Source organism: Paroedura picta, chromosome 3 (genome assembly GCF_049243985.1).
Source record: "Paroedura picta isolate Pp20150507F chromosome 3, Ppicta_v3.0, whole genome shotgun sequence".
Taxonomy (NCBI): Eukaryota; Metazoa; Chordata; class Lepidosauria; order Squamata; family Gekkonidae; genus Paroedura; species Paroedura picta.
In genome coordinates, this window is record NC_135371.1 from 47,869,658 (window position 1) to 47,888,735 (window position 19,078).

The following is a 19,078-nucleotide window of genomic DNA, read 5'->3' on the forward strand; positions in this document are numbered from 1 at the left end:
GCCACCAGTAAGCTTTGATGCAGCCCTGGGGGCTGTTTCTCCTCAAGTGTCTTGCGGCAGATTAAGCAAACTCACATGATCGCAGAAGCTCCCGCCGGTGCTATGCTTTAATGACTGTTCCGTATTCCAGAAGCAATAAAGAAGCTGCTCTGCTGCCTTAAGAGATCGGCTGAGCTCTTAAAATGTCATCCTCGAAAGGGCAGGTTTCAGCTTCAGCGCAGGCTACGTAAGCCTGTTGTATTTCAGGCTGGGATTTCATTGTCACCCTGCTCCTTTCGACAGGATAACTAGCAGGATAATAGTGTAACAATTATGGAGGAGGATAAATAGAAGACGTGCAAAAAATAAAATAAAAACCCCTCCTATCCCAGGGGACCTTTTTCAAATTACCCACCCAAATTGGTAGATATGGGGCTTGCATACTTCCAAACAACTGCTTTTCACACATTATGGGTGCAGGGCTGGGGAATCACCGGACAATCGAATCACACAGGAGTCGGCCTCCATTCTTGCATGCATGTTGGATCATGACTGCAATTCACACGGAGAAAAGACTTCTGCCCCCCACCGCATCCCTCCATGTCATGTTCCCAGCCTGAAACAGTCCTGAGAGGTGCTATTGAGTTTGCTAGGGGAAATTCATGTTCTCTAAAATACACATTTAACTGTGTAGGTCTGAAAGGATGGGAATCCCAGGCCCCAGGGCAGGTAGCATGTGCTACAGACCCCAACTTCCAAGGGGCCCCACACAGTGCCTTCACCCCCATGAATCAGGACCATAGTCTCTCTCCTCCCTCTCCCCTTTCCGCTATGGCGGGTCCCTTTGCTCCCAGTCTGGCTGTTCCCACCAAAATTGTACTCTACAAAGGCCCTGCAAATCCTTAAACTGGCTCTGGTGCAACACGCCCCGCAAACCCTTCAACTACTCCTGCCAGACCCAACCCTGTGTACTTCATAATGTGTGAAGGAATCCTTCTGGTTAATATCCTCACGCATACAGGAACATGAATTCCTGCTAAGAAGAAGTGGGCTGGTATAGCCTTCTTGACACTGGTGGATTGGGAGTATGGTGGAAATTTGAGGCTGGATGTAGTAAACCTTGTTGTAGTTCCTCTCTCATTTATAAACCTCACTCCGTGGCCCTGGGAAGTTCCTATCCCCCAATTCACAGTCTGTTTTGAGATGAAGTATCTTAAATTGATAGAAATGTAATACATTGATTTTAATACCAGGTCCAAAAAGTACTTCAACACTATAAAGTGCTTTCCAATCATTTTTGTTCAATAACCAGTTCTATATTGCTGCCCCTGTTTGCCAAGCAGGAAAACAAGACTTTAAAGAATAGGCCTCATAATGATACCAATACCAAGGGTGCAATTCTTTGTGCCTGGGAACAGGTAAATTTTGTTTTCAATAAAACTGGACTGGAGCTTGTTTTATACCAGGTTTTCTTTATATTGCTTTGTTGTGTATCTACAGTTCATCTGATGCTGTGAGCCCTAACTCAAAAAATCATAATCCAGAATACATGTTCTATTCTGTTGCTACAGACTAACACAGCTGCCCATCTAGAATTATACTCCTTGTGTGAAGAACCTCCCACTAGGGAATGAGTAATCGTGAGCAAGGAAGCCAAGGAAGAGCATCACTGCAGAAGTGAAAATAAGTATTTAATATTTCATTCACTTATTATATTTATATTGGGGCAAAGCCCATTGCATTCAGGAATACAATGGGCACTAGACTGTGGTTTGGTGTGGTGGAAGAACTCTGTGGATGGCCTCTCCCTCCTCCCAGGACGTGGAATGGCTGCAGGCTGGAGGCCCCTTGGAAGGGAACTCACTGGTAGGGGCAGCTCACACAGCAGGGATCTGCAGCCTCAGAGGGAAGTGGAAGGAGGAGGGGGTGGTCAGGGGTGGGGGACAGAAGGCAATTGGCTGGCTGCTGCACAGACAGACAAGCTGGTTGGAGGAGGAGGCACTCAGGGGTGGGACAGCCACCCTGAGTGGGTGTTAAACGCTGAGTGGCACTTAAGCCATGAGACACACTCCTCCTCCAAGGCCTTACCAGAAATATATTATGTGGAACAGATACCACCCTCCCCTGTGGCTCATTAGTGGGCAGCACTTGCCTGGATGGTTATGAACTAAGCTACAGCACAGCTGGTGGGTTGAGTCCTTACAGAGGAAGTGAGACTAGGGAGACAAGAGCAACTTACCCAGCTGAAGCCATTTCTGGGAAACTTAGGTCTGCAAAATATTTATAGACCAGGAAGCCATAATCAGGTCTACTGCAAGCCTCTTGTGTATCAGACAGTGAGTAATTTTACAAAACCCGCTCATACAAAGTATTTCTGTACACATTAGATTTGAGAATCCCTCAAGAGGACTACTTCTTTAGTCTGGAAGATACAACCATAGAAATCAATCACAGATAACAAATTTCAGCTATTGATTTTGTGTATGCATACAAAGACAACTGATCACTGTGATCAGTAAAAACTGTGATATTTGGGGTGAGCTTGGATGAGCTACCTATTAATCGCATCGTGCAAAAAAAAATTTTGAGTCAAGGTTAAAAGAGGGAATGTTGCTGGAGGGATATTAGTCAGCATGAAGGTTTCCAAAGTTATTTTTAAATAATTAGGATCGCTTAAAACTCCAGTAAGTACTATTGTTGTTGCTGTTGTTGTTTTATTTGATTTACTAGGGGCAAAGCCTGTTGTATCCAGGATTACAACAGGCACTAGAGCTTGGCGGTGGGAAGAGGAAGGGGAGGAGTTGTCCAGTCTGTAAGGGCATGGGGTTGAATGTGTGTGTTGTGTGGGAGGTTGTGGTGGCAAATGAGGGCATGGGTGTGAGATATGGGTGTCAAGAACCTGTGGTTTGGAATGCTTGTTGAGTGTGGGAGAGGACTGACCTTTGGGAATTGTGGCATAGTGGTTACAGATGAGCTTTCCAGAGCCATGTCCTCAGATAAGTGAAGGGAAAATCAGACTGGAGACTCTTCTTAGGGGGAGATTACATGGCAACCAATTCCACCCAGTTCTGCATCATTTCCTTTCTTGTGTGAATTAGGTCACAGTCACTGAAATGTCCCCTGCCCTAATCTACATGGGGTAGTCACAGTACCCAGTACACAGTACACCCTGCTTCTTCTGTCTCCATTTTATCACTGTTAATATAATGTTATGTGCCCACATGCTTCTTTCATGGTTGCTCCTTAGAAGAAGAAGAACTGGATTTTTGTACCCTGCTGTTTACTGCCCAAAGGAGGCTCGAAGTGGTTTACAAACACCTTTTCCCTTCATCTCCCCACAATAGACAACCTGTGAGGGATGTGAGAGGTCTGAGAGAACTGGGAATGGGCCACAGTGACCCAGCAGTCCTCAGGTGTCTCAAAGAAGTTTCCAACCATCTTCCCTTCCTCTCCCCATAGCAGACTCCCCATGAGGGAGGTGGGGTAGAGAGCCTCACATGGAAGCTGGCAACCCGAAAAGGAGGTATCTCTGTGCACAGCAGTCTTGACCTTAGTAAGGTTTTTTATACTGGTTTTTGTTTTGCCAGGCGAACCTTGAAAAATGTCACTCCAGTTCTCATGTCTCTCCAGCCATTTACTTGTTCACTATTTACAGTTTCAGGCTGTAAATATTATTTATTTAGATCTTCTTGCACTTTCCAGACTCACAGGACTGATGCTGGTCTGTCTGCGAACCAGAATACAAACAGTTGCTGGTAAGGACTGGCCATAGCCCATAGCCCAGGAGGGACACACCCATACTACTCTCTCCCAACTGCAAGCCTCTACCATAGTATCTAGATCAATGCTCATCTCTAGAAGTTACAGTTGGACATGACAGTTAGGGCAGCCTTGGGGTGAAAAGGGCTGGCGCAGCCTGTCCAAGCCTCTGTTCTCATCCCCCTCGGCAGCCCTACCAACCTCCTCTCCCTGCAGTGGTCAGGGGGAGACTGGCAGTGATGTCTCCAGATTGCCCCTGGCTGGGCTGGGTGGGTGGGCCCTATCAGAACTTTGGCCCAATGGTGGCTGAGGCAAGGTCCAATTAGAATGCACTTCATGCATCCTGATTGGGCCCTGCCTCTGACAGGCCATGCCCACTCTCCGTCCACTTAGCTGTTAGCGAATTATTATATAACAGTGAGCCTGCTGTTACAGATATTCACAACAACAAAAATGACTACTACTACTACTACTACTACTACTACTACTACTACTACTACTACTACTACTACTACTATCATCATCATCATCATCATCATCATCTGTTCCAGTGGAGAGATAATGTTTTTCCTGGAAAATCATGGATGAAATCACATCAATTAAAAATAGTCATAATGCATAATTGCACAGAAAACCAGGGAGTAAGGAATTAGCTTAAAACTAGGTCCCCTTTCTGCCTTCCTCAGGCACGTGTCATAGTCTGCACCTAGCTACTAATGCTGACTGTGCACTGTAATAACTATGCAATGGTGATGACCCCTGAGCATGCTTGACATGACCTTTTGAGTGATGGATCCACAGGGATGGTAGGGGGTCTTTATAGAGGTCTGTTTTTTTCCTGGGCTGGTGCAGCCAAGGGTCAGAGTGGTGAGCGTTTGTCTTCTTTATACACACAGCATCAATTAATTCTTTTTTTTTCTGTACTACCAGAAGAGAACAATTTGCATGCCACTGATAAGAAATCAGATTTGGGGACAGTCACATGATCCTTTTAGAAATATGTTCCCCATCCGAAAAAAAGAAATGGGCTGATTTGGAAAGAGGGGGAAGGTGAGTGAACATTAATTGCCATTGGAAATGTGAACTTAAAGAAAGCTGGTCTTCATTATACAGCAGTGTGAGAAGAGGTGAAAATGTACTTTAAAAGGCATAAAACCTGCCACCTGTTCAGTACATCAAGACACGAAGCACAAAAGAGTTAAGAGAGGATGTGCGCACTTCTTGCACTGCTCAAGAGAGCATTTGGTTTGCTTTTTCAACCAGTGGTTTCCTCCCTCTGCATGTCCTGAGATTCACACTGCTGTTCCTTTTTTCCTTAAAAAAGAGATTGATATTTGAACAGGGCTGCAGCCAGGCCATCACTGTCACTAGGCAGATGGGGACCAACTTGGTAGCTGCCTGGCTGTGAAGGGCTGAGAACAAAGCTCCTCCTATGGATGTTCATCTGCTCAAGGCACTCCTAGTGCTGGCTTAATGCTCAAACAGAAGCCCCAGTGTTCAAAATACTGACAATCTCCAGGAAAGGCTCCAAATATTCTTCCATCTTCAGGCGTGATCAGTCCTCCTGGTAAAGCATCATCATCATCATCATCATCATCATCATCATCATCATCATCATCATCATCTATTAAATTTTTAAACCACCCTTACAAGATTGGCTCTGGGAGGTGCACATACACAGTTATAAAGGTAAAGGTATCCCCTGTGCAAGCACCGGGTCATGTCTGACCCTTGGGGTAATGCCCCCTAGCGTTTTCACAGTTATGGATACAGTTAAAACATTAAAACATTAAACATTGATGATACATTAGCATAAAAACCAACTAATAATTAAAAGTATCAATAGAACAGCAATGTCATTATCAGCTAAAAGGTTAATTGTTGCTGATAAGTTTATCCCAGGCAGGATGCATTACAGCGGGCTTATTTTTGTTTGTTTGGGGGGTTTTTTTGTTGGCGAGGCCCATAGATGAGCTGATCCAGTTTTTTACAAGAACTCCTGTTGAATAAGGTTTAACGTAGGCCACCGTGCATTCCAATGCATTTGCCTTCCCAGTTCATAACTTAGAAATATCTTTGCATCTGTCAGATTTTGACAAAATAAAACCAGTGTCACTTTTCATATGTGATAAAACCACACAGACATCCTCATAGCTTCACTATGCCTGTTTCACAATATTGTGTAAGAAAGGGGTGTAGAATGTAGTCCATAAGCCCCCCCTCCCAGTTTTATCAGAAATGCAGTGCTAGCTATTTATTAAGCTCCTTTAAAAAAAAAATCTCATTTCAAAGAGCAATATAATGACAGTTATAGGACTTGGCCATTCTAGTGCTTTTTTTCAGCTGTACAGAGGAGAAAAGATGTGTTCTAGTTCTGGCCTGCTGACTGTCAGGTGTTCCAATTAAGCTATGATACACACTGTACTTTTGTCCCTCTGGTACAGAAAAGTTTTCAGTAAGAACCTTGATGCTATATAAATTCTCCATCCTTGTGTTTGTAAAATGCACTACATTGTATATGACGTCCTTTTCTTTCCCTGTTTTATATATGGACTAGATTTAAAGCCCATTTTATTTCTAAATAAAATGGGCGCTAGATGGCAGCGGCCTCCCCCACCGCGGACTGGCGCAGGCTTCCCCCTACGGCTCGATGGCGTGGTGTAGGTGAGGAGGCTGGGGGCGGCGTCCATGGAGCAGCAGAAAGGGAGCATGGGAGGTCTTACCGCGGCTGTTGGCAGATCCCGGGTAATCGGCGCAGGGTTCAGCAGCGGCGGCGGCTCCTGAGGGTCGGCGAGGTGCAGGCACGGCATTTAGCGGGCGTTGGTGAGTCGGGCGTTGGTAAGGCGTGCCTGTGGGGGGGGCGAAGGCGGCAGGAAGCGTGGAAGCAGCGTGGGTGGCGGCGCGGCGCTTCGGGAGGTAGCGGCGCCATTTGCAATCGCCGCCTTCTCTCTGGCCGGGGGCCGCAAAGGCGGCAGGGAGCGCGGAGGCAGCGTGGTTGGCGGCGCAGCGGTCTGGGAGGTAGTGCCGCCATTTTGGCTCGTCGTCTTCGGTGTTCACGGGGGCGTTGATGGCCGTGCAGGCGTGTACGTGGAAGGGTTTGGGCGGCGGCGGCAGCGGCAGCGCGGAATTCGGGGGAAAGGCGGCCAAGCGCGGATCGGCAAGTGGTGGGGTGGGTGTCTGAAGGGCGCGGGCAGTGGGTGGTGGGCATGGTGCTAGTCGAGCGGGCTGGGCAGGGAAGGGGCTTTGGCGGGCGGGAACGGACGGTCGGGGTGGGGGTGGGAAGGGCTTGGGGGGGCATCCGCAGGCGTGTAGGCAGGGCAGGGCAGGGCAGGCGCTGTGCCGAGGGGAAGTGTGTTCCCCGGAAGCCAGCGCTGTGGGGCAAGGCTCCTAGCCGGCTGCCATCCGTCAAGGATGGCGGTTGGGAGGAGTGTGGAGTTCGCGGGCGGCTTCGCGCACCTCCCAATTGGCCACTTGGCCCTGGATTGCCACTCAGAGGAGCGAATCAGGAGCCGCTTCGTGGCTCCTGATTCGCTCCTCCGAGTTTTTATCCCGGACAGAGCCCGCCCTAACTCCTCCCCACCAGCCCTTACTCTTTTATTTAGTCCGTGGCGCCCGTGGCGCCACGGGTGGTTTAAAGATTCTTTGAAATTCAGAAATCCTTTTCTTTACACTAAGATCTTCATCTCTAATATTACCTCCCCTCCATTTTTAAAATTAATTTATAAATATGACATGTTTCTCAAATTGCATACATTCTTGAATAAACACCTATTTCTAATTAAGAAATAAATTTTAAATCACAGACTGTCTAAGCTTAAGCAGAAGTACTTGTTGTTTAATCTTGTTACTTACAAGAATTCAGCAGGACTTCCAAAGAGCCAGGTTGGTGTAGAAAGCCAGCTTGGTGTAGTGGTTAGGAGTGCGGACTTCTATTCTGGTGAGCCGGGTTTGATTCCCCGCTCCCCCACATGCATCCAGCTGGGTGACCTTGGCCTCACCACAGCACTGCTAAAGCTGTTCTGACTGAGCAGTAATATCAGGGCTCTCTCAGCCTCACTTACCTCACAGGGTGTCTGTTGTGGGGAGAGGAAAGGGAAGGAGATTGTAAGCTGCTTTGAGACTCCTTTGGGTAGAGAAAAATGGCATATAAGAACCAACTCCTTCTTCTTCATCATCTTCTTCTTCTACTACTACTACGTGTGTTTAGAATTCTAGTCTTACAATACAGGTCATGATGAGACCAGATTTGCATTCTGAATTTCACCGTCTTTATTCTGAATGTGTCTACTAATCTGGATTCATTCAAATAGGTGGGGTTCAATCCTTATTGACACTTACAGAATCATAAAGTTGGAAGGTACCTCCATGGTCATCTAGTCGAACCCCCTGCACAATGCAGGAACTCCCAACTACCTGCCCAATTTCATGCCACCGTGATCCTTCCATCAAAAATTTCCAGAATCCAACCTGGCCTGGAGGAAATTCACCTAACATCCCACAGTGGGAATTAGCAACTCCCTGGATAGGCAAGGAAGGGCCACAAGACACAAACACTGGCACATCCCCTCCTGCTCACCCACTCACCATATGCCTAAGTTCATAAAATCAGTTGCCGCTCATTACCATTACAATAGTTCTGTTTCCATTGAAGTATGGCAGCATAGATCAGGTTGCTGTCTTCTCCAGACTGTGGAATCTATTCATTTGTTTCAATGTTTATAACACTTTTATTCAATGAAGATTTTGATGCAGTTTGCAACAATGTACAATTACATCAATTCAAATTGATATAAAAATAGGTTGGTAAATATCCGATAAAACCTGTATAATCATCATATCAAATAATACAAAATGCATAATACCAATCTAATCCCAACCCTAAAATTGTAGGAACCCTTCAATGATCAAATATTAAAATATCCGCAAACCAACTATTCCTTTCCATAGAGCCCTGTGAGTCACAGAGCTTCCCCGGTAAGGAAGCAGGAAAGGCTGTCTGGGGTGAATTTGTGATAAACATGTGGCTGAGTTGACCCGAGCAGCCTGATGTTTTGTGTGGGGGAGCAAGTGGATTATACTGAGTAAAGTTCTTTCTTCAAAGAGAAACAAATGTCTTCAATTGTTGCTCCTAGGAAACCACAAAAATATTGCCAGCTTTGGCTTCTGTTAATATGAGGCGAAACCAGAGACTCTTGTGATGAACTCGCCAGATGATCATTTAGGTTGCCAATCAGAAGTGGTGCAAGGAGGGAGGAAGCAACACCATAACGCTCTGCAAGTTTATTTCAATCCCCTTTTAGGCTCCTTCTAAGCTTATCAAGCTGTTTTAGGCTTCTAGTTAACAATATTTTAACAATACGAGGCAGGGGGAAGGAGCAGAGCTCTTTCCAGGGCCTTTGAGGGAGGATTCATTGAGGCCAGGCCCACTAGCAAAAATTGGTTGATACTACCATATGATTTGGGTCAGGCCTGGTTCCCAGGAGTCCTCCAATGGTCTTGAATACCATAGCTCCAACTATTGACTCAGGGGCTCTCATAAAATCATGCTACATGACTCTTCCGGGTCTCAGCATCACATTCCTTTTACCAACCCACCCCATTTTTTCCTAGGGGTTCTGTAAAATCTGGCAAACCATTCCAGATCTGGCAAAGGCAGATCTGGAAAGTGCTAACCAAAATGGTAGAGAATGATGCCACCAAAATAGAAGCAGCACCATACACATGCACCTGCTATTTGGAAAAAATAGCAGCATTCCAGGACCTGACATGACTTCATTTGCCTCCCCAATACAACCCAGGGTGATGATTGGCTTAACGTTCAGATCTCTCTGCAGCTTCTGGCTTACAAGGCCTACTTCCCTTCTGTCACAATAATGAGAACTGACTGAGAATGCCCCCTCGACAGTACCCATCCTTAAGCCACATCCTTATGAGGCATCCTCATGAGCAGGAGGAGGCATTCTCTGTGTAGCTGCTCTCATTCTTTTCTCCCTCTCTCCTGCCAATGATCAGCTAAAGCCTGACTGTCACAGCCTAAACCCTCCGCAGCAAAGATCATTCCTTTTGCTCGCCCTCCGGCGCAACATTTCCATGTGGACCTGTGGCCATTTAGCCAGCTTGACAAAACATCCCTAGCTTCAGTCCAGAGACTCGTGTCCAGGTTTGCTGCTATAGCAGGGTCGGTGTTTTCATGTCCATACCCTGCCTGCAGGTTTCTGGCTATACTTGCTGGCTTCCTTCAAGAGTGCATATTCCTGCCCCTCTTTCCCCATTGTGTCTTTTCTGATCTGATAAGCAGCCTTTCAAGAAGAAGCAATTTCAGCTTTAAAAAATCTACTCTGGCTCTTTTGCTGATCGAGCTACTGTAATATAAACAGATGACGCTTCCCAGACTTAGACCAGCTTACTTTCCTGCAGGTTGTCAGTCACTAGGAAGGGATTATCATTCCCAAACCCAGGGACTGATAATGACAAATTCATTAAGAGTTCACTCACCCCTTTTAACCCACCAACACCGATGGCAATCAAAACAACTTTTGAGCTCCACTCACTTGCTAAAAAATTAATGGGGGTTGCAGCCTGATCTAGGGATGGCTATGCATCAGTAAACACCACTGGGTATGGTGGTGCAGATTGCTAGCTACTGTGCCTGGGATGAAAGTCTGGAACTCCTCTCGGTTCTAGAGATGTCAAAGGATATTGTCCCCCTAGGATTCTGTGCATGCATGGACAATGCTTGGATAAAAGGTGACTGTCAGATGCCATTAAGAGATTCATGTCATAAACTTTATAGAGGAATGAAGAGATACAACAATGGCCTAATGAATGGCTTCTGTGAACCAAGAGTGAGCTCAATTCATGCAAAAGCTTTAATTTACACATATGCAACATATGTTGCCTATAGAAAGGTAAAGGGGCACATAGACTGTAGCCAAAAGAGTCAAAGTGATTTTAATGGTAGCTACTTCGAACAGGACTCTGGACAGGCCACATAGAAACTTCCCAAATGAATAAACAAACATGCTCCATTCAAATCGACTATAGAATTTTATATAAGTTTTTAAAAGTGGGTGTTTTGTTCTGCACTCATGGTCCTCTGCACTCATGGTCCAGCCCATGCTATCTGCAGTGCCCATTAGTAGTTGCTGAACCTGGCTAATTCCTTCCTTCACCTACATACACATCCTGTGGGTCCTTCCTCCCAATGAATGTCAGGTGGTCCTGGATACCACTGCCAAGAGAGGCTATGAGCACCTCCCATTTCAAGCCCTGCTTTCTGTTTAGTGAACTTTACTCACGCACTGGAGCACAGTTGTCTCAAGGAGGTGTGTGAAGGAAGACTGGATAAGCAGATGAAAAGTGAACCTAGACCTTGCACCCCCAGTGCTTGCCAGGCAGGGAAGGGGGGGGCAACTGACCTCTGGGCCAATGGCATCCTTCCACTGTGGACCAAATCATGCCCCTTGTTTCTTATTTAAACACACACACACACCAAGTGTGACAGTCGGCATGGCCATTTCAGCAAAAATGCCCACATGTCTATGTACGTGACCTTTGCTTCACGTGAGCACATTGTGGCCAGGGCCGTATCCTGCATTTCTTATTTAAACTGTCCGGTATACGTTTACCCATCTGAGCTTAGGAAAACGTAGCTTGCTTTCTGCAGAGCAGTGGTGTGAATCTGTGCAGCGAAGGCCCTGCCTGAGGGCAGGTTGGAAGGGAGAGCTTGCTGCTTCTGTTGCTGCCCTTGCCCTTGAGAGAGCAACTCTTCCCGTGACTTCCCCCTTGGGATATTTCCCTATGGAAATGTTGTCAGTTGTGAAGGGGCCTCCTGAAGAGATGCAGTTGGTGCACACTGCACAGCTTGAGGCACACCTGAGCGGATTCAGATGTACATGGAAATGTACTTTGTAAATGCAACCCGCCTTGTGTACATGGACAGCACACAGGAGGGGTCACTGACCTCACCTCCCCCCCCCCCCTTGAGTTTATAATTGTTAGCAGTTCCAGTGTGCAAAATGTTCCTGCCAGAGTCTGGATGAGGCCTTCCTTGCTCAGGCACATGGCTGGGGGTGGGGGTGGGGGTTGCTGTCTGGGCAATGGTGCCACACAAAAGTTCTTGGGCCCTGTGTTCTCCTAGTGGGAGTGGGGAGGGGGCTCCGGAAAGAGAGCACAATGACTTCCACGCCTGCACTGGACATGTTTCTTTGGATTCTGGGCAGCACTGACAGTCGTGTGTGTGGCTGGGGGGGGGGACGGTGGTGCTTCTGAGGGGCTGCGACCCTAGGCAAATCTGGTTCCGACGGTGGGGGCGGGCGAGGCGGGGCTGAACCAGCCAAGAGCTGCTCCGGCCGTGGGGGGGGGGGGAGCGCGGGGCGGGCTCTCCAGGTGCTCAGCCTCGCCACTTGCTCGCCGGCAGCTCGGCGGCGGCGGCGGGGAAGCCGGGCGAAGTGCGCGTCCTCCGAGGCAGGCGTGGAGGAGAGAGCGGAGGGCCCGGGCGTCGGGGCAGGCAGTGGCCAGCCGGGGCCGGGAGCCCTCCGGGCGCCCCCCAGCCACCCGCCCAATCCCGCAGCCCCCGCGAGGCGGCAGCGAGGCGTCAGGCGCCTGCATGCGGGCAGAGGCTTGGCGGAGCTCCTGCCGGCGGCTTCCTCCTCCGGAGTAGGGGAGCAAAGGCGACGTCGGGTGGCGGCGGGAGTCCGGGGCTCGCGGGAAGGGCGAGAGGGGGCGCCATGCAAACGGCCACTGCCTCGGGGCTCGACGTTTCCAGGACGGGGGTGATCCGGGAGGACGTTAGTCGTGCCCCAAATAACTACACCGGTAAGAAAGCGGCGGCGGCGGCAGCGCCGGGGTGGGGGTGGAGGGGGGCAGAAGAGGACTTGTGCGGGGTAGGGTGGGCGGGGAGCTCTCGGGGTCGGTGAGGGGGTGGCAGCCGGTGCCTGGGGGAGAGGAAGCCCCCTCCTCCCGCATCACCTTTGCCCGCTCTGAATGTTCCTTTCAGGAAACAAAAGAGCTGAGCTGACGCACCTCCACGTTCCGAGAATTGTTGCTGATGTTAGCTGGTGTCGGTGCTCCGGCACTCCGTAGGCGCTCAGAGGTACTCTCGGACCTGTTTCCTGTCATCCAGTTCTGGCACTTGAATGCCCGATGATGGGACTGGTGGGAAAGAGCCTTGGTCATTTTAGTACATGTCTGGCCAGCAGGAAGGATTCCACTTCGACTCTTCAGAGAAGATATCAGAATGCAGGACGAGAAGACCCTTTTGCTGACGGGCCTTGGAAAGCTAGTCAGAATAGACCGTTCTGAGGGAGATGACTGGCCTCCAACCTGGGTTTGGATCCAGCTCTGCAACTGGATCCTGCACCTGGAGCCTCCAAAGTGCTACGGCTGGATCTTTTATGCCCCCACAGTCCCAAAAGTTGTCCATTTGTTGAGTGGTCAGGTGCTCACCAATGATTATATTTTTGAAAACCTTATGCCAGAGATGCAATTTGTTCTTGTTTTGTGATCTTCCGTGAAGTTGAGAAGCAATTAGTTGTCTGACACCATTTCTTGACACCAAAGATTGGAACTCAGGGTCTCCGAAACATCCACAGTGTCGTATGACTTTTCTTGTGCACAGAAATCTTTTCAGTGCAGTGTGATTGTGTGCCTGTGCGAAACTGTCATTGTGCTGCTTAGTGCTTTCCACCCAAAAAAGCGGGGGGGAGGGAGGATTTCAGTATAAGCTAAATTCAACATTGGAAGTATCCCCCACAACTGAATATGCAACCCCCTGAGCCACACACTGTACACTTCAATACTTGAGTCATCTGTATCATAACGAGTGACTGAGGGGCAGCCTTACTTTAGAAAAACGAATGAATCACTCGTAGATTGTGCTGAAGTTTATCTTGTACAAAGAATCTGGAACAGGAGCTAAATTTTAAATGTAAATCCTGGTTTAAGGAGGCTTGCTTCAGTCTACCTTGGATGGCTTTTCTTTGCTCCTTAGGAAAAGGGTCTCTCGGTAACAGCCAAGGTAAGTGTGCCAGCCACACAAATGAGTTGGCCGTCATTGATGCAAAGCAGAGCGGTGGTGATCAGGCCAAAGTTAAGCACTTTGAAATCCTGTTTATTTCAGGACAGAGAGAATTAGACATGACCTTAACCCTGCAGTTCAAATCAGCAGAACTTAATAGTGCTTCACTTTGGTTGGGTCACGTCCGTCATCTGGGAAGGAGCCCTGTGGATGGTACCTAAGATTGTAAGTGCGTATCATGGAGTCTATGCATGTCTTTGAATAGTGGTTGTTCAGTGTGTTTTACGAGAGCCGCCAGGAAAGAGAAACCTATTCTGACTTGCTGATTTCCTCTCCGTCTGAATGTGCCTCCATTTCGGCTGACTGCATTTGCACTGCTAAACTTCTCTCACTCTGCTGTGCCACACATTTTGTTTTCGGTAGCTGCACGGAGAGAAGTGATGCCAGCCGGGGTCATGCAATAAACTGGTCTCACACAGGGAGAAGACGTGTTGGCACCTGCACTTACCATGTTTATTAATAGAGTGTGCTTGCTGAAAGACTGGCTAAAAAAAAAATGAGGAGGATGGTCTATACCAGAAGTCAATAAGAAGTGCCTTTCAGTGTAGGGGAAATGAAACTGAGGCTGTGGTGCAGGCCTCAGAAGAAGTCATCCGTTCATGGCAATACACTTTCTTCTTCTGCCTTTAGTGAAAATGGAGGACTCGTCATATTTGAGAGGCACAGATTTCAAAGGAAAGCCCTGCTGGTCATCTGACCATACAAAAAAACACCTTTCCTGGCTCAGTTGTCCTCTAGAATGCCAGATGCCATGCCAAGATTGTGTGGAACTTAGAAACACACAGGGCAGGTGGAAACCAACCCACCCAAGCTAACAATCCCTTAGACCAGCAACTACTGCTACATTTTCAGCTGGAGTGACAGAGTCGGAGAGGAGGCAAATCTTTGGCAAATGAGTCTGTCCTTAATGCAACTTCAGTACTCTGGTAATAATTTCATAATAGCTTTTTTAGCAGCTGGCTTTTGTGACTGATGACTGAAAGGGTTCATTTGTGTTGGTATAATTGTATTGAAAAACTGTCAAGGCTGTAGTCAGATGAAAGGTTATGGAGAAAGACGGGAACTAAATTGACATAATTTGGTTAAGAAAACGAGCAGTGATGGCTTGGGACTTCTAAAGCAAATGTGCTAGTCAGATCTAGTTGAGGAGGGGAGTAGTGAGGCCACAATTAAATTTTCTTTAAAATTAGGAATAAAGGTCTCAGGAGCCCAAATGATCTAAAAATGTGCCGACCCTCTCTAAGAACTTGAAAATAACATCCAGTCCTTATAAGTAGGAAGGGCAAAGTAGACCTGCACTTCAGATCTTTAGACCATACAAATTTGTAACTCAAGATATAATATAAGCACTACAGGATGTCGTAGTGCTAATGTTTGATCATCAGTAGTGGTAACATAATTCTGCACATGTATGTGCAAGTATGGCGCAAGGAAACAACATAGCACTGTAAAAAAGTCGCCCTCACTTCCATGTGAATAATTAAGTCCACCCACACCAAACAACAAACCAACTATCAGCAACCTAGCAGCACAATTCCTAAAAGAATATCCTCCTTCCCTAAACAAGCATAAAAGGAAATTGCCAAACTGAAACAGAGCTTATAAATAAACCATTCCCTCAAAAGTTTGTCTAGGTTTACCATATTTTGAAAAGCAAAAAAGAAGACAGATTTCCAGACGGACTACTTCAATCAAGTGATCACTATGACTAATCTCATTTTAAATTCTATTTAAGCTGTGATAATTGCTACTGACTAGGCATATTCGTAACTTTCCAACCCCCAGAAGAGAACATTTTCACAAGTTTTTAAAATAAGAGCCCAAAAGAGGATGGACACCAAAACCTGAAAGCATGTCCTCTAAAAAGAGGATATCTGGTAACCCTAATTTGTCAAAATAGAAAATAGAGCCCAAGTTGGTTGCATTTATGCATGATGCATCATGTGCTGTATTTCTTCTGGGTTGCAATATCTCCATTGCAACCTTAACATGAGCTGTTGAGCTCCTAGATTTTTTTTGTTCCATTTGTATAAATATATTCAATGACATCATGTAAAACCTTTTGTACCAGCAGAGGTTGACCTGCTAAATATTCTGGTCTAGCAGGTCACTAAGCGTGCCTGTCTTCCATCACCTTCTTTTCGGTGGTACATTTTGTTGCAACACTATTAGAAATGTAATCTACTCACATAGAGGAATGTAATCTACTCACATAAAGCCTGATTCTGTGGGCTTTACTTGACTATTTATGGTACTGTACTGGACCACCAGGGGAGTTGTCTACTAAGAAGAACTGTCCTTTCAAGGTCAGCTGTATCTATGAATCTATCTAGAATATTGTGAGGGTGCAGGGTTGAACTTCTCTTACCCACATGTTTCTTTTTTTCTATAACCCCCTTGGGGATCCCAAGAGAAAAGGTAAAATCCCCTGTTTACATGGAAAGTAAAATTTTAATTCCATAGAATTTCCCTTCTCTTTGCATGTTTAGATGTAAGCTGGATAGACACAAGTTGTTGTAGGAGGTACAGAAGGATTCCTAGTGAAGCTTCTAGTTTGGGGAGAAGGCAGTATGGAAGATTTCACCAGGAAGGGACAAGATCTCATCAACTATGTGACACACTGTACTAACAGCAAAGTTGTGACTACTGTGTGTGTGTCTCTTTCTTCCTTCCATTTACAACAACATTTTGAGCAGAACTATACCCTTTTAAGTCCATTGAAATAAATGGATGTAGGATGGCACTGTTAATAAGGCTAAACATATGACAATAAAATGCCATCTGTACAAGTGACTATCACAGAAGTTGTATTAAGTTTCAGCCTGTTGAATGAATCGGAAGATTCACTAGCAGCCAGTGCAGGGCTGAAGACAGAAGCATATGGTTCCGATGGCAGAGAAAGACAGAAATGCCAACACTACAGGGACACTATCATAACAGGATCTAGTTATTCTTTCAGATTGGACTGCCCATGGGTTGAAATCTCCTGAGGAAACCTACAGCTGCTCTTCTGAAAGCACATTCTCCAGCCACCACCTGGAGGCTGGCAACAAGCACGTATGCATACTATAAATGCATAGACTTGCCCTTGCCATCGGGAGGCCATCATTTGTGCAGACTGGGAATGCTGAGCCTCTCTATGCTCCATGTACCTGTGCAGGTTCTGTGGATAAGAATCCCTGAACACCTGTTACTATGACCTCACTTTGCTCTCTGAGTGTTCAATATATCCTGTTTCATCATGTGAACATCAACAGGAAGGGGATCAAAGAGGTGGGATTTAAATTCAGGCAAGATGGTGTTCTTCGTAGTCAGAGCTCTTTGGACAGTTAGTTGTGTAGAAGCAGAAGCACAACTGAGAAGTCCTGGCTTTTTCTTTTTCTTTCTGTGAGCTCCAAAGCAAGGCTCACTCATAACAGTCCTGTGGGTTCATTATGTGCTCATTGCATTTGTAGGGTATCTGGGGTATTGTTGCATTTGCAGGGTATCCTAACACCTTCAGCCTAACTCTCAGGGTGGTTGTGAAGATAAACTGGAGAACAGGAGAATGATGTAAGCCTCTTTGGGTCTCCATTGGGGAGAAAGGTGGGGTATACGTGATGTAATTAAATTCATGGATGAAAAAAATTGGTTTCTTACTGTCCAGTCCTCAGCAGAATTAGACTTGCTGAAGTCCACTTTGAAGAGAGAGTTTGCTGGTATTTTAAGGATGAAGGGTAGAGAGTGCTTCACTGCTCGCAAAGGATTTATATCCAGAATGATACCTTTGGAGAGAAAAGAAAACCAAACCAAATAAAAAGAAGTCTCAATTCCGTATGGCTTTTGAAGAAGTGTTGATCTCCTCAGGCCCAAGAGGCTTAGTGGTTTCCTTTTGAGATCTGGATGTTAGTGTCTCCAAAAGCAAAGATTCTCAAAATACACATTAAAAAAAAAACAGCTACCTGCTGTTCAGCTGGGAAGAGGTCAAAGTACTGCACAGCTAGCAATGTCCATCAGCATGTAGACTGAAGAGATCAGAGCTTAGAGATAAGTAATACATTTACTGAGATGTAGAATGTGGACATCGTGTTCATCCTGACTTTAGCTAATTCCTTTCACAAATGACTGTCTCTGGAAAGAGCCAGCCACAGGTTTCATGTCCTTTGTGGGCTCTTGTATGTTTGTTTTGACAATGTTTCAATTGTGTGTTTGCATTCTCCATTTTGCCCTAAGAACTAGAAATCCAACAGTTTTATTTGTTTGTTTGTTTATTTATTTATTTAATTAATTAATTTGGATTTTTACACCACCCATTCTTTATGGCTCTGGGCAGTTTACATGGAACACTGCATAATTTTACATGGAACATTATAACACTCTATATCATTATACAGTTTTCAACAGAACAACACAATCTATCAGTAACAATTGTAACACAATGTGAATAACAACAGTGGAAAGAACAAATTGTTCAGTCATGAAAGGGTGTCTGAGGGGGGGGGACCAGCAGATGTTCCAAGTCAGTCGGCCTCAAGCGAATGCCTGGTGGAGGAGCTCCCTTTTGCAGGCCCTGCAGAACTGTGGAAGCTCAGGCAGGGCTCTGATTTCCTCAGGGAGCGCGTTCCACCAGGTGGGGGCCAGGACCGAGAAGGCCAGTTGGAGGTGGTGGAGTGTAAGACTCTTTGGGGGATATAGGCAGGGAGGAGGTCTCTCAAATAACACTGGGCCCAAACCATGTATGGCATTAAAGGTGATTACCAAAACCTTTAGCTTAATCCGGAATTCAACTGGGAGCCAGCCAAGTTGTTGGAGTGCTGGCTGAATGTGGGATCTCCATGATGTCTGAGTGAGAATCCTGGCCACAGCGTTCTGCACCAGTTGTAGTTTCCGGATCAGGGTAGGTCTGCATAGAGAAAGTTGCAGAAGTCCAGTCTAGAGGTAACGGTTGCATGGATCACTGTGGCTAGGTGCTCTGGGTCCAGATAGGGTGCTAGTAGCTTGGCTTGGCAGAGGTGGTAAAATGCCAGCCACGCTACCTTTGTCACCTGGGCTTCCATTGTAAGGGAAGTATCCAGGATCACGCCCGGGTTCCTGGTGGAGTGTGTTGCTGAGAGCTGGACAACATCCAGGGTGGGCAGATGTACTTCCTCCCATGGTCCCTTCCTACCCAACCACATGACCTCCGTCTTTGCAGGGCTGAGCTTCAGGCGACTCTGCTCGATCCATTTTGTCACTGCTTCCAGGCATCTGGCTAAGGGTTCTGGGGGAGAGTCAGGGTGGTCA

General features: G+C 46.7%; 1 protein-coding gene across 1 annotated transcript in view; it reads left to right on the forward strand.

The window, feature by feature from the left end:
* The first annotated feature begins 12,139 nt into the window (after positions 1-12,139).
* The window catches only part of SUSD3 (sushi domain containing 3), a 54,409-nt gene continuing 47,470 nt past the window's right edge, over positions 12,140-19,078 (forward strand). Inside the window, exon 1 of the mRNA XM_077325558.1 lies at positions 12,140-12,555. Coding sequence (XP_077181673.1) covers positions 12,468-12,555 — 88 coding nt within the window. The 5' untranslated portion in view covers positions 12,140-12,467. The remainder of the gene's footprint in view (positions 12,556-19,078) is intronic.